Genomic DNA, 16,393 nt, shown 5'->3' with positions numbered 1-16,393 from the left:
GTTATTTACTGAAGAAGCACATTATATAAGAGAATATGAATACATCTGGATTCCTCTTCAACATGATTGGTTGATGAAGCCACGAATACGGACGGGTATAGCAGCCTGGGAGAAACGTCGAAAGATACGCCGAAAACCTAACGCTTAAGGATATTACCAACTATCACTATAATCATCCGTTCATTAACTTGATAGTATTACGCGATTAAAAAAGCCAAGGCCAAGATCACTCAACTACTTCAAATATATCCCTTTTACAGTATTTTATCCAAGAAATAAGATACTTGTACAGTATAGTACCCATATGAAAAAACAAACTCTTACTCGTGATGTACAAAATAGTTAGTTCAATAGAAAATTATGTAATATTGAACTTCTGCATGTCAGTACGGTTGGGAAAGCAGAATCCCGGAAGGGAGTTCCAAAGTCTAGCAGTTTTGATGAAGAAACTATTAGAGTAGAAGGCTTCCTTACATCTAGGGATCTCTACTGTGAAGGGGTGGGATTTTGCTGCTTGTCGGGTTTGTCATATTGTTAATGTAACAAGTAAAGGCTCCTTCGGGCACCCATCTGCTCATCGTTGTTTAATTTTGGTGATCTGACAAGAACCGGTGCTTCAATGCGATTATGCCATATGCTAATATGTTCCATAATGCAATATTGCTAATAACATGGTCCAGCAATAACAAATGAAAAATGCCTAGTCATAAATAAAATTTAATTTGTTAGTTTCAAGGCTATATATATATATATATATATATATATATATATATATATATATATATATATATATATATATATATATATATATATATATATATATTATTTTTTTACTTCCTTTGGTTTTCTTGTTTCCCATTTTCTAGTCTCCTCCTTTTCCTTTTTCTGTTTCAGGGGTTTTTCCGTCGCAGCATTCAGCAGAAAATTAACTACAGGCCGTGTCTTAAGAATCAGATGTGCAACGTTATGCGTGCAAACCGCAACCGATGTCAGTATTGCAGGTAAGAACTGATACCGCCACCTCTCCTTCAAATTCCTACTTGGTCCAATGCCCCATGTCCAAACAGTTACCTCCCTTTAATTATAGCTGAACATCATTCATTGTTTTGTTAACTGCATGACTCTACATATTTTTTGTTGCTGTGGCACTCCCTTGTTTCGGGATAAACTTATTGCACTTGTATCCCATCCCCCCTCTTCATATTTTTATGGCAGATGCTCGACTGAGCTTCAATCTGTCGTCCCCCCCTGCTCATCTAGCTACAGCAACTGTCAACAATTTCCAAAATAAACAAAAATTCCATGCGCAAAGTTTATTTCCTAGAACTGTCCGTCTGTGGAACACAATACCGTAGGGCTGCTTCCCAAATGGTTGTTTCCAAGTCTCATGTAAATAAGTTCTTTTTGGGCCATCCTCTTAAATAATTAAGCCCTACCCAAGTTCCACCATTACTGATCATCACGGTGTCGTCTCACTGTCCACCTAATACTCATTAACCCTTATCCTTCAGTCGCCTTTGGACCTTAATAAATGTTAATACTCCTAGTAAAAAACAAAAAAAAAAAAAAACACTAGCAGCAAAATCCTACCACTTCATAGTAAAGGTCCCTAGATTCCAGAAGGTTTTCTGATCTGGTGGTTTCTTTCCTCAAACCGCGTGCTTTTGGAATTCATTCCTTGCTCCTTGGACCGTAGGAATATGCAGAAATTTAAATGTTATATGAACAAATATCATTTTGCTGCCCAAGTATCCATCCAGGTTTCTATCTGGCAAGTCTGTAAATCTGGCAAGTCTGGAAGTTAATTTCTAAAAGCCGTCCAACACATGCCATTATGTAAAACAGAAGAAGAAAATGAGCAGCAGCATTTGGTTGGTTGGGGGCGGGGGTTACCGTTTACTTTTATTTTAATAATTTGTTGATGTTTGTGAGTAAAATATGAATTTAATTCAACAGTTACTTTAATCAACGAAAACATTTCTATGGTAAATCAGGAGAGAAATATCAGGTGCAAAGGTTTCTGCCAGTTTGGTGATGAAGCATTTTAAACCATTGTGAATTATTCAATGCATATTGTTATTATTTAAATTGACAGAGTAGTTTGGTGGAGACCGTTCCTCACGCAGACAGACAAGGTCTCACACACACACACACACACACACACACATATATAATAAGATCTCCTAGAACAATTTGGTTGGAAAATCTTGCCCCATCCTTCATAATTTTTTTTTTTTCTTTTCTTTTTTTACAAAGGAATCACCACTTATCAAGGCCCAGAGGCAACTCGAGGATAAGAGTTAAAGAGTGTACATTGGACAATATCATAGTCATCATTAAAAGTGTAAATTTGGTAAATTGGATTACTTAGGGGGAACTTGTTTACATTGGACTTGAAGACGGCCATATTGTAGTCAGCTGGAAAGCAGGTAAACGGAAGAGAGTTCCACAGGTGTGCAGTTCTTAGAAAGAAGCTTTGTTCATGGAATATTGAACTCACTACTCGAGTTTGTAGTGTAATTCAAGTCTTTTCAGTAGCCGAATACTTGATGCTGTGCCAGGGCTATCAAGGGTATTTTTTATCATGACACCATTACTACTATGGGTAGTCCCATCTACCCTCGAAAGAAGTATAGACCGCACCAGTTTCTCAACGTGGTATTTTTACCGCGCTCCCTCAGATTACCACTTATTTCGAGGATTACAAAACTATTTAGATGGCCTTAGGTTAACATCGTGAGAGGAGATTAAACATGTTTCATATTTCACGTCAAAACCTAAATAATTTTACAATCGAGGCATTTATAAGCTCATTCACAGATGGAATCATGTTATAGAGAGCAAAGTTTGGTGTTGTTATAAAGATTTTTCAAAATCACAGTTTTTTTATTTTTCAAAATGAAATTTTAAATCGGTAAAAAACTTTTTCACCAACCTATTGTTACAAGGAATGGAGAGGACGGGGGGGGGGCATCATGCTCCTCTATAGTATCCAGATATGTGCTTCCTCCCTCCTTGCATCTGCTAACCCATGTGTTTGGTTGCTAAAGTGACTCCAATTGACAATGGAGTACCCTCCCCTCCCGCCACCCCACTTCCATCTAACCACTTGAGACGCTAAAGACAATGGTAACCCGACAGCAGGTGGCCACCAAAATAGGTCAATTAATAATAAAGGTCAGTGCTTGTACTAATTACTTGTACTGAGATGCTTACAGTAATGACCTATGAGCTGGCAGCAAGGTCACATACCAATCCGCCACTTGACATTTAATATCATCAAAGTTTTTGTTCTAAATCTAATTAAACTCGTATCAAACTAATTTGACTATAAGTGGGTATCTAGGGCATCGAATCATCTTTTTTTTTTTTCTTCCATGTTGCAACAAAAGAAAAGTTTTCTGACAAGGGTTGAGGATATGCGTTGCATGGAAAAGAATTAATATGACAACGATATGGGTTTTTAAAACTTTTTCCGTGCTGCAACAAAAGAAAAGTTTTAGACAGGAGTTGAGGATATATGTTGGATGAAAAGAAATATGATTTTTTTTTAATACTTTTTCCATACTACAACATATGAAAAGTTTTTTAACAGGAGTTGAGGATATACGTTGCATGGAAAGAAATATGATTTTTAAAATTTTTTCCATGCTACAACAAATGAAAAGTTTTTTGACAGGGGTTGAGGATATACGTTGCATGGGAAAGAATTGATATGACAACAGTATGGGGTTTTTTTTTTTTTGTTTTTTGGGGGGTTTTTTTTTCATGTTGCAGTAAAAGAAAAAGTTTTTGACAGGGGTTGAGGATATGCATTGCATGGAAAGAAATGATATGACAATGATATTATTTTTTTATTTTTTCCATGCTAAAACAAAAGAAAAATTTATAGGAGTTGAGGACATGCGTTGCATGGAAAGAAATGATATAACAATCATATATACATTTTATTTCTTCCATGTTGCAACAAAAGAAAGTTTTCTAACAATTGACCAGTGAGGGTTGAAGACATGTGTTGCATGGAAAGAAATGATATGAGAGTGATTATGATGGATGTGTAATATGAGTCTTGTTGTAAGGCGTATATCTGATGAGGAAATTTAAATCTGAAGAATATAGGGAGACATGTGCGAAACAGTGGACAGGGAAGTTCTTGGAAAGAAACTCTGTTCATGGAATTCTGCTTGATGCTAGGCACACGGCATAAGAAAGGAAAGTTCCTTCAGTTGTGGTAGATAGAACCAAGTGCAAGACAGATTCAACACTTAGAGGGGTGGTTAGAATTGTAAAATGATCTCTCGGTTGGAATGCATGAGACAGCTGGTGAATGTTTGGCATCCAGTAGGATGCCCCATCTCCAGCTGGAACAAAAAACAAAAACAACTACCCTTTATATAATAGATTACATTTTGTTGGTCACCGAACAAAAGGAGGGTGGAACTGTAAATTCCCTCTTGTCCGTTCATCTGTCCGCACTTTTCTCAATAATTATGCCTTGGAATTTTTTTGAAATTTTGCACAAACATTAAACATGATATGAGTAAAAAGGTAACAGAACGGATTTTCCAGGAAACCTCCTGTTGCCCCCCCCCACACACACACACCTTGGTGCCTTTGAGGTTAAAATGGCTAAAATTGACACCTTTGTGCTTATTAAAAAAAATTGGTGCCTTGGATTTTTATAAAATTTTCTGAAAAGTTGTAACTTACTGATTTCTATATAATTTTGTTTGTCTTTACTTCGCGATAACTCTTGGGTGTGTCCCATGGGGGGGGGGCTCTTTTAGGGTTAATAAAGACTCCATTTCTGGGACTATTTTACCATATTTGTCCTAAAATTTTCTGTGTATGTCTATTTAGCAGTTTTGCATGGTGCTAAACTAAAATTTAAATATGTTAAGGTCTTGAGAACTTTTGGGGCTAAATTGAAGGCGGGGGGGTGGGGGCAAAATGATGGGCTTAGTCATTCCTTTTTTTTTTTCTGCATGGTGCAGAACTCAAATTTACATATGTTAAGGCCTAAAACTGCACGGTTTGTTCATTTTCACCAGGATGTGACGTCCCCTGTGGACTTTTGGGCTACATGGGAGGCGGGGAGCAAATGCTGAACCTAGTCATTTTTTTATGCCTCAATCACTGTGCAGTCACGGGGGGGGTCATGCATGCTTCATTTGTTCTTCACTATAAATCCTCTTATAATATTCATCATCGTTCAACTGATAGTCTATCCATCTCATTAATTCTTATGTTTGAGTGGTTCTTAACCTTGATAAGTGGTGACTCATTAGCAAAAAAAAATGTACAAATGATCAATCTTTACTTAAAGATGCCAAAACAAATATACATTTATTTATTTATTTATTTATTACTAGCAAAGTCCCGACTTTCACCTTGACCAGTAGTTTGCACCCTCCCTAGGCCGGAGACCATCATCATGTCAGGTTTGGTCATGATGAGTCCAATGGCATGGGTTGTAAGAGAATATATATGCATAGGTTATGACCTTGACCTTTACCTTTGGAAATGGTGTGCACCATCCCTAGGTGGGGGACCATCACCATGCCAGGTTTGGTCATGATCGGCGTACTGGTGTGGGCTGTAGGAGAGTTGTACACACGCGCGCGCACTACTACTTATATATATATATATATATATATATATATATATATATATATATATATATGAGAGAGAGAGATTATTGTTAATATTATTTACTCACTAGGAGTAGTCACAAAGGCCATCAGCAAAGATTTCTCTTTGAAAACAACCTGTGGTGTTTGCTGGAGTCTGAGTGACAATAAGTCTCCCCAGATTTCCAGTACTCTCCACCTCTTTTGATAACCTTTGCAGATGAATTTCCATTATCGCAACAGCTGTTTGCCATTGGTTCCTCGTTGGCAACGACCATTGGTCTTCACTTGAATTTGGGTGGCAATAAGCCTCCACAAGGTCCCAGTTGTCTTCGCACTTATCCAGCGGAGGTCTGACATGGTTTCTGCTGATGTCAATATTCCTTCTTTTTATGTGGACGGTGAATTTACAGTTAAAGTTTCAGTTTTCTTCCTCCTCCTCTTCTTCTTCTTCTTCAAATTTTTTTCTTTTCTTTTCTTTTAGATTCAAAAAATGCATCGAAGTTGGCATGTCCAGAGATGGTAAGTACTTTTTTTTTTTTTTTTTTTTTTTTTGATAAGTCAGCATTTATGAATGAAAACGATCCAGTTAACGACTATGATATTCGCTAGGAAGTGTATTTATGTCAGGGTGGCTGGCGGCGTGTTTAACCATGACAAAGTCAATTTTCGATGCTTTCATCTTCTAAAGTCAGTCAGAAAGTTTTATCAAATGAACGACTTGCATGGAAATCGGGGGATCATCTTGAGCAAGTCGTTCGCCGACGGCAAGAAGATCATTCAAAAGAAACGGTTCAAGTCGCTGCTCGAAATATGTCAGCGTTTGAATATTGGGCCGACATACATCTGAGTCATCAATTCTTTCTTTTTTGCTTTGTATATCTGACATGATGCTGAGCTGTAAGAATAGGAAACAAAACCAAAAGAAGAAAGAAAAACATCAAAACTTGAAGTCGAAAGAAAATTTTTAGTCATTTTTTTTTCTTTTTTTGTGGGGTGGGGGGGTATTACAAGTTTTTTTTTTATTTTATTTTATTTTATTATTTTTTGCTTCTTATCACCAAATTCTGCGTTTCGAATTCTGATTTCTTTGAAAGTTATGCTGTGTGTGTGTGTGTGTGTGTGTGTGTGTGTGTGTGTGTGTGTGTGTGTGTGTGTGTGTGTGAGAATGTCTGTAAACGATTGCGTATATTAACAAGAAACAAAACTCAGATTTGAATTATGGTGACAGATATGTATAGATAATAACATAAACAAATATATATATATATATATATATATATATGCGTGTTTGTATGTGTATATCCAAACATATGAGGATACTTTCTTCATTGTGTATTTGTATATGTACGTTCATGTATATATATATATATATATATATATATATATATATACACACATACACACACACACACACACACGTGTATGAATGTATATATGTATATGAACCTATATATATGTACGTATATAAATGTGTGTATATTTGTACGTATATATATATGCATGTGTGTATATATGTACGTATGTGTGTGTATATATATATACCTATATATATTTACGTATATGTGCATATATATGTATGTATATGTATATATATATGTGCATATATGTATACGTACACACATATGTGTCTGTATATGTACGAATATATATGTAAATATATATATATATATATATATACATACCTGTATGTATATTTTGAATCTATGTACATGTATATATATATATATATATATATATATATATATATATATATATACCTGTATGTATATTTTTATGCATATATGTATATATATGCATAAAAATATAAGTATAGCTGTCACAAAAGAATCAGGTTAGCAGTGCTTTAACCTTTTATTCCATTTCATCTTTTATCTACATCGATATCTACATATTTGTTCGTGCTGTTTTGCACCATTCCAACAGATCATGGTGTTGTCTTTGTGGCAAGCAGCAGGGCATCAGACGAAGCGAACGTCGACACTCCCCCCCTCCCCTCCTCTCTCTCTCTCCGTTAATAATAAAAGTTCCATCTTTGGCCGTCTGTGAAGAGAGTGATCGCGGCAACCAGACCACTGACAAACCTTGGCGTCGTCATCTATTTGATGATGATGGTGGTGGTTGTGTGTGTGTGTGCAGTTTGGCAAAAAATACCCAAAGACATGCACAGCTGTTCTTTTTTTTTTTTTTTGCCACTTGAAAGAAGGCAAAAACAAAAAAAGAAGAAACATCCAAACAAGAAAAAAAAAAAACTGCATTTCTTTTTCGTTTGCGATTTATGTCTACAAAGGGTTTCTTTGTATCTCCATCAAAACGCGCTCCAACCGGCAAAAATGCATACTCTTAACGGCCGCGTCTGCTGGCATTACATTTCATGTACTCTTTGCCGGTGGCAGTTTTTGGGTTATTATTCAAAAAGCTGATATGTATTTTTTAGAATAAGGTTATGGAGTATACACCCCCTTACATCTACACGTGTGTGTGTGTTTGTATGTATATATGTGTGTGTGTATGTATGTGTGTGTTTATATGTATATATATATGTGTGTGTATATATATGTGTGTATATACTTATAGTTTATATGTATGTATATATGTGTGTGCTTGTGTATATGCGTGTGTGTTTGTGTGTATATATATGTGTGTGTGTGTATATATATATTTTTAGTTTACGTGTGTGTGCATATTTTTAGTTTATGTGTGTGCATATATTTTTAGTTTATATGTGTGTGTGTGTGTATATATTTTTAGTTTATGTGTGTATATATGTGTGTTTGTATATATATATTTGTGTGTCTATGTTTTTAGTTTGTGTGTATGTATTTGTATATATATATATATATATATATATGTATATGTTTATAGTTTATGTGTGTATATATATGTATATGTTTATAGTTTATGTGTGTATATATATGTGTGTGTATATATTTATAGTTTTTATGGGTGTATATGTATGCGTGTGTATATATATATATATGTGTATATGTGTTTTTATATATTTGCATGTGTATATGCTTATATATTTGTGCATATGTGTGTTTATGTATGTGCATATATATGTGTATCTGTAACTATGTATATATGTGTGTGTATTTATATATATATATATATATATATATATATATATATATATATATATGTAGAGAGAGAAAGAAAGAGAGAGAGAGAGAGAAAAAAGAAACAAACCCAGTTATATGTCCATCAATAGTTCGTCTTTATTATAATTTTATTATAGATGAATAAATTGAAGGAAATAAAATATCAGTACAATATTTTAAAATATATTTGCAGTGAAAAGTATGACTTTTTTTCTGTTTCAGAACGAAAATGTTTCTTAGAAAATGGTACTCTTAGAATTCAATACTCTTACAAAACTACTCTCAGAAAACAGAACTCCTTAGCATTGGTAAACTTTGCTCACAAGACAATTGACTCTCAACCACCGCCTTCATATATATATATTTTTGGAAAAAAAATGGAAAGGAGAAATAATGTTTTGATTTTTTTGAATAATCTGGTTGAAGATAAACTCATAGATACGAGGACATGACACGATTGGATCAGGCCTCTCCGATCTCTCGTCTAGTCAAAGTAAGGGTCGAAGTGGAAGAATCGCTCAGCCATCAGGATTTCCATAGAAGTTGCTCAACTGAGCTCCAATCTGCAATTCCCCACTCCTCTCATACATTCACAACAAAAACTCGTCTAACTACTACCACGACAACCTTGCTTCCTTTGTGGATTTAAAACCAAACAGAATTCCCATGGACACATTTTCTTTCCATATGTGGAACACATACCATAGGACTGCTTCCCTGTTAACTACAGCATAGTGTTTTCTATATTTGTTAACCCATACTTTTAAGTAATAAAAGTTTGCCCTTTTCACCCATCATTTCCAATCCTATCATATTCTATCTATTTGACGATCTCATTACCCCTTATCCTCAAGTCTTTGGGCCTCGATAAATGATGACGTATTAGTATGAAAAAATAAAAAAGTAAATCTAAAAAACAATATGTTGTTAAGCAGACAACCAACTCAGCCAAATGTTTTTGCCTAACTCTAACTAAATCAACCAACTGTTTTTGATTAACCCAGACATTATGCTAGTAAGTGACATTCACCATAGGCAGGTTGAACCAGCTTCTTCAGAAGGAGTAAATGCCAAGAGAATATTAAACTCAGAAGCGTTCCCCAATTGCATGTATCTCCCGGTCAGGAGAAATAATGACATTAGGTTTTTGCAAGATGTCGACGTCCTCCTACATACAGCTCGTGGTACTCCTAGTTGGTCACCCATTCCGTACTGACCAGGTTCAGTCTTAGTTAACTTCGGTGATTTAGCAAGCACGGGTGTGTCAATGTGATTATATATAACCCTAACCAAATCAACCAACCGTTTCACTTTTTTTCTACTTCTCTGCAGAATACCAACATTCAAACTTTTGAATTTGAAATATTCTTGTCGTGAAAAGAAGACGGACATGATGGGTTTTTTTTTGTTTTTGTTTTGTTTTGTTTTATTGTTTGTTTGTTTTGTTTTATTCTTTGTTTGTTTTGTTTTGTTTTTAACTCGTTACGAAGCGTTGACTGTTGCGTAACTTTTTCAAGACCGGAATTGCACTGTTGACTGCAGTTGCCCTCCTAACGAACCACTCTATCCGAGCTGAATCGTGACGCTACTTCATCTGCCAGCATTTCTCATTTGGTTTCTTTGCTTTTATTTTATGATCTAACGTGTTCATCGTAAGAACCTGTGTTCAGTAAGAGTTTCACGCAATGTCTCAGGTTCTTCGTCTGCCAGCAAAGTGAAGACGATAGAAAAAAGAAAATGACAGAAAAAATATATATAGTATTAGGATTTTGGGGGGAGGAGGGGGGTAAAAAAGTATACCAGTTTTACAATCGCAGAAGACATGACCATCCAGGAACACTAAATGATGTATTTGTCCCCCCCCCCTCCACAACTCAGTAGCTTTTAAATTATACAAAAAGCCTTTTTTTATTATTATTTTTTTTTTTATTGATTTGTTGTTTGTGATTTTTTTTTTTTTTTTTTTTTTGGCGAGATAGGTGACCATTTTCCTTTTAAGGATGTACCAAGTGCATTTTAAAATGCCAATCAACAGAAGTGATTGGGGGGGGGTGAAAAGTTGTGTGATTGCGTACAAACGTGTACTACGGCATTAGTATTCCATGTTCAAATGCTGTTGAGTGACTTTTGCTGACAAACATCACGAAAGATATATATAAACAAATATGTGAGTATTTAAGAAGGCTGAAAGCAATGTAGGAAATCGGGATATTGAATTGACGTATAGACATTGCCAAACAATTAAAGACAGCATTTACATTACAAATCTTCATATACCTACTTATTTTTCATTAAAATCAGTAAACATTGAATTACTGTTAGACTAGAGTTTTTACCTAGATAAAAGTTATAGCCCGTTGACTAAGAATGAGTGGTTTATGCCAAACTTCTAGAGTAAATGTGGTATTATGGTGACTAATCCCTATTAATCCTGAACTGCGCATTGAATGGATACTATGATACTTAGTTCGCTGCACTTTATCATAACAAAGGTCCATACAAAATTTCATCCAGGTTGGCTCAGTAGTTTCCAAGAAAACTTCTAGAGTAAATGTGCTATAGTGGTGACTAATCCGTATTAATCCTTATTAGTTCGTTACTATACGTCGAATGGATACCATAATACTTGGTTCGCTGCACCTTATCATAATAAAGGTCCATACAAAATCTCAGCCAGATCGTTTCAATAGTTCCGAGAAAAAGTGGAATGGAATATAGATATAACCGGGATGATATAATGTCTTTGGTTATTTCGACAATGGAGCTCCCTTTTTCAAAAGGAAAACAAACCAAGAATCTGCTGTAAAAGCAAAACCACAATAGATGTCATAGACACGAATGAAAATGAAGTAATAATCAATCGATTTGATTAAAAAAAAATATGGGTGATTTCACCGATTTCGAGCACAATAAAAATATTGGAAGTGCAGAACATTTGTTGTTAAAATGTTTTTGACCCGTAATATCGTATGACTGCAATGATTTCGACGATCGTTTTCTATAACCACAGTTATAATAATCAACCAATCAGAAGTTTCAAAGGTTACTATAAAAAATGTCGAATTTTGGATTCAATCAGTTCACCGTCGCCTCTGTCATGGAACGACAAAAGATCGAGACTGCATTGATTCTTCACCGATTTGATTTACTATAACACGACCAGCCGGTCACTGGCTTATGACCGGCCTCACGTGTTACACTAAATGTTTGTTACTAGGAATTACTTAACACTCAAGATCGGGACTGCATTGATTCTTCGCCGCCATCTTTGTTACTACGAATTACTCACCACTCGAAATCGTGACTGCATTGATTCTTCGCTGATTTGATTTACTGTCGCCATCTTTGTTCAACATAATATTTCAACACTTAACATTTGTTGATCCTCATTCAATCCTGGGCAACATCAGTTCTCCTTGCTAGTTTAATATAGACTTGAATTTGCACCCGTGGGGTCGTTGTTGTTTTATATGGAGTATACGAGAAGATACACCGGCCGTTACCCAGTCGTAAAATACGCATAAATATTATATTTTAATTAATGCAAAATTTTTATTGATCATAAACTAAAATACTGTATTGAACATAACGTTAAATTCTTTTTTTAAAAATGGAAAGAAACTAAGACATGTGCATGCGAGTATTATGTTCTTCTAAACAGTTCACTTCTTTGTAAGTAAAAAAAAAAAAATACTCGAGCTGAGATCGTAACCAAAACCTAAAGACAATGAGTCAAGTACGATAACCATTACACCAGCTTGACATGACTTTTAAAGCGTGTTTTCAAACCAATTCATACTGATCATAAGGAAAATGCCATATTTCACGACCGCACATGTGCAATCGTGAAACAGTTGAAAAAAAAAACAGATAAAAATCTGGTGGCCTCCCATGTACGCTTTTCAATTTTGATACCTTAGCAGACCTTTTTTCTGGATGAAAATGGATTAAAAAGTTTTCCACGTGTCTGAATAGCCTATATACCAAATTTCAAGTCTGCAGATCAAAAATTCGTTGAGTATATCGGTTGGGAAGTGTCCTCGCAGACACACACATTCTCACTGTTATAGATATATAAATTATACCTATATTTTTAAAATGTGACATTTCTGATCATTGTTATTTCATTTTATGCAGAATGAAGCCTTTAAAAGAGATTGCAACAAAAAAAAAGAGTAATCACTTATTTTTAAACTGCTTTTTAACGTCTGTCAGAAGGATTTAATCCTTATATGATGATCTGCGCATAAGAGCTAAATTGACCGACTTTTGAGTGACTTTTTGCTGACAAACGTCAGCATTTTGTTTAGTTCACTTTTTTGTTGAACTTCACAAGTATGTCAATCAGCTAAAGTTACAGAGGAAAAAAAGGTCACGTGATATCGAATTTCTACAAAAAATATTTTTTTAATTACTTTTAAAAAGGTGTCACTAGTGAAAAACAGAAGTCACTTCCCCATGATTAGTGTCTATCATTGTTATTTGTTGCTTTTTGTTTTTTCTAAATATATTAATCTAAAGCTATGATCATTTTTTTTTTTTTTTTGACATGTCGCATTTCTAATAATAATAATAATAATAATAATAATTTTCTATTTTCACAGCCGTACGGTTCGGTCGGGTGCCAAAAAGCGAGAAGGCCCGTATCATGAAACAGATGCAGATGGTCAACTCGCAGGGTCCGACCTCAGAGTTTGACAACCTGATGCAAAATACAGACGAAATTGTTCGCTCCGTGTTGGAGGCGCACCAAAAGACCAACGAATATTCGCGAGATCGTTTGCATAACTTGCGAAATGCGGCCCTTGAGAACAATAGTTTTGAATCCAATGTCTTAGAGCAAACCGTGAGTTGTTTTTTTTTTTTTTGCTTTTTTGTTTGTGTGTGTGTGTGTGTGTGTGTGTGTGTGTGTGTGTGTGTGTGTGTGTGTATTATTTTGTGTGTGTGCGCGCACGCGCATTGTTTTGTGTGTGTGTGTGTGCATTTGTGTGTGTGTGTGTGTGTGTGCATTATTGTGTGTGTGTGTGTGTGTGTGTGTGTGTGCATTGTTTTTTAACTGAGGATTGTGCTTCTCAATATCGGTGATACTTATGTACTTACACACCTCTCTCTCTCTCTCTCTCTCTCTCTCTCTCTCTCTCTCTCTCTCTCTCTCTCTCTGCAACCCCTCCGCAGTGAGGATGGTGGTTGTGTTCTTTTTTTTTTTTTTTTTCTTTTTTTTTCCCTCCATCTTCACCTCAAACAAGGCACAGTGCCATTTTGATGTAGGAGGCTACTATCGGGGACAGTAGTTGCAGAGATATTATGTAGGGAGTCGAGCAGCAAGATGTCTATTCACATTACACTTAAACTTCTGCATGTCAGTACAGTTGGGAAAACATGAACCCGGAAGGGAGTTCCAGAGTCTAGCAGTTTTGGGGAAGAAAGAGTAGAAGGCATTCTTACATCTAGGGATCTCTACTGAGTGGGACTTGACTGCTTGTCGAGTTTGTCGGGGGTATTTACGTTGAGAGGGTACAAGTACTTGTAGTTCGTCAGGGCATCCACCAAACAGTTAAACTTGTTAAACAGGCCGAGAGATGCAACATTTCGTCAATGGGACGGAGGTTGAAGTTTGAATGACAGTTCAGGACTATCAGATTGGCGACTCTCTTTTGAACCCTGTCCAGGAGAGAGTTACTAGTAGCAGATGCACTAACCTAAATGTGACAAAATAAAAACGAATTTAAAAAAAAAAGAAAGAAAAGCTGGAAGGAAAGAATGGAGAAAAGAAAGAAATTTTAATAAAACAGGAAACCATACAAATAATAAACGAAACACAGAAAAAAAGGAATGGAGGAAGAAAGAAATATTGAACCCTGTCCTGGAGCGAGAGATGTGCCAGCCCAAATGTGACAACAATATTCCATACATGGACAAATGGTGGCCTTGTAGAGGTACATGATACTTTCAGGCGTAAGTAACTTTCTAGCATGGTAGAGAGAGAGTCCACCTTCCTCGCAGCGGCCCTGGCAATGCTCTGGGTGTTGGTGTGTACAGCGATGGCCGACAAGGCCGATCCTGACCTTGAACTGGCCTTTGCAGTGAGGGCAGGTAGTTCCATTTCAATTTGGAGGATTTCAATTTTGGGGTGTTCTTCTTCTGTCTGCCTTCTCTTTTTCTTTTCTTCTCGATGTCTGCACATCAGTCGGCCTCAAAAATAGCTGTGCCTTCCCGTGATGGTCTGCCTCCAATTGCCTGTCCTTAGTCTATTAGGTCAGCGCAAAAGTTTTTGCCGATTTAAAATTTCATCTTGAAAATTAAAGACTGTGTATCCTCAGACAGCCTTATCTGGTAGCACCAGGAGTAAGTTGTAGAAAAAGAAAAGAGAAAAAAAAATCTATGGAAGACCAGGTTGTAAAAAAATATGGAATAGTCTATTTGAAACGTATTGATATGTGGAGTATATAACTCAGAAGAATGAGGGAGAATGTATGGAAGCCCAACTGTAAATATGACGAATAGTCATTTGTAAAGAATTGAGAGAAAGAAAGAAAGTAGAAAGATGGTCCATTGTAAAGAAATTCAGTCAACGAATTAAGTACAGAAGCAGAAAGCAGAGAATGTATGGAAATCCAACTGTAACTATAAAGGAAGTCGTTTGTAAAAAAATTAGGAGGTGGTGGAAAAGGGTAAAAAAATTAGGAGGTGGTGGAAAAGGGTAAAAAAATTAGGAGGTGGTGGAAAAGGGTAAAAAAATTAGGAGGTGGTGGAAAAGGGTAAAAAATTAGGAGGTGGTGGAAAAGGGTAAAAAATTAGGAGGTGGTGGAAAAGGGTAAAAAAATTAGGAGGTGGTGAAAAAGGGTAAAAAAATTAGGAGGTGGTGGAAAAGGGTAAAAAAATTAGGAGGTGGTGGAAAAGGGTAAAAAATTAGGAGGTGGTGGAAAAGGGTAAAAAAATTAGGAGGTGGTGGAAAAGGGTAAAAAAATTAGGAGGTGGTGGAAAAGGGTAAAAAATTAGGAGGTGGTGGAAAAGGGTAAAAAATTAGGAGGTGGTGGAAAAGGGTAAAAAAATTAGGAGGTGGTGGAAAAGGGTAAAAAAATTAGGAGGTGGTGAAAAAGGGTAAAAAATTAGGAGGTGGTGGAAAAGGGTAAAAAAATTAGGAGGTGGTGGAAAAGGGTAAAAAATTAGGAGGTGGTGGAAAAGGGTAAAAAAATTAGGAGGTGGTGGAAAAGGGTAAAAAAATTAGGAGGTGGTGAAAAAAGGGTAAAAAAATTAGGAGGTGGTGAAAAAAGGGTAAAAAAATTAGGAGGTGGTGAAAAAAGGGTAAAAAAATTAGGAGGTGGTGAAAAAAGGGTAAAAAAATTAGGAGGTGGTGAAAAAAGGGTAAAAAAATTAGGAGGTGGTGGAAAAGGGTAAAAAAATTAGGAGGTGGTGGAAAAGGGTAAAAAAATTAGGAGGTGGTGGAAAAGGGTAAAAAAATTAGGAGGTGGTGGAAAAGGGTAAAAAAATTAGAAGGTGGTGGAAAAGGTTAATACTTAAATGAAACCAATCATCCAATAAGGAAGCATAAAAAAATGAATAAGTAATTAAGGAACGCTCGTTTTTAAAGGAATATGAAACTTAGTTAACTTTATGAAGTTGCTCGCATATCCATGACTGAGTATATTAAGAAGCTCGTTT

The 16,393-nt window shown here is 35.8% G+C and overlaps 1 protein-coding gene across 2 annotated transcripts in view; it reads left to right on the top strand.

The window, feature by feature from the left end:
• The window catches only part of LOC145248209 (uncharacterized), a 271,375-nt gene that overhangs the window by 148,306 nt on the left and 106,676 nt on the right, over positions 1-16,393 (top strand). For both annotated transcript variants that reach the window (XM_080110074.1, XM_080110075.1), the window contains exons 4-6: positions 895-1,001; positions 6,115-6,152; positions 13,336-13,577. In XM_080110074.1, coding sequence (XP_079966200.1) covers positions 895-1,001; positions 6,115-6,152; positions 13,336-13,577 — 387 coding nt within the window. The remainder of the gene's footprint in view (positions 1-894; positions 1,002-6,114; positions 6,153-13,335; positions 13,578-16,393) is intronic.

This window comes from Euprymna scolopes, chromosome 26 (genome assembly GCF_053919585.1).
Source record: "Euprymna scolopes isolate OS-2025 chromosome 26, ASM5391958v1, whole genome shotgun sequence".
NCBI lineage: Eukaryota > Metazoa > Mollusca > Cephalopoda > Sepiida > Sepiolidae > Euprymna > Euprymna scolopes.
The sequence above is the reverse complement of the archived record's forward strand: the minus strand, read 5'-3'. Positions and strand labels throughout refer to the sequence as shown.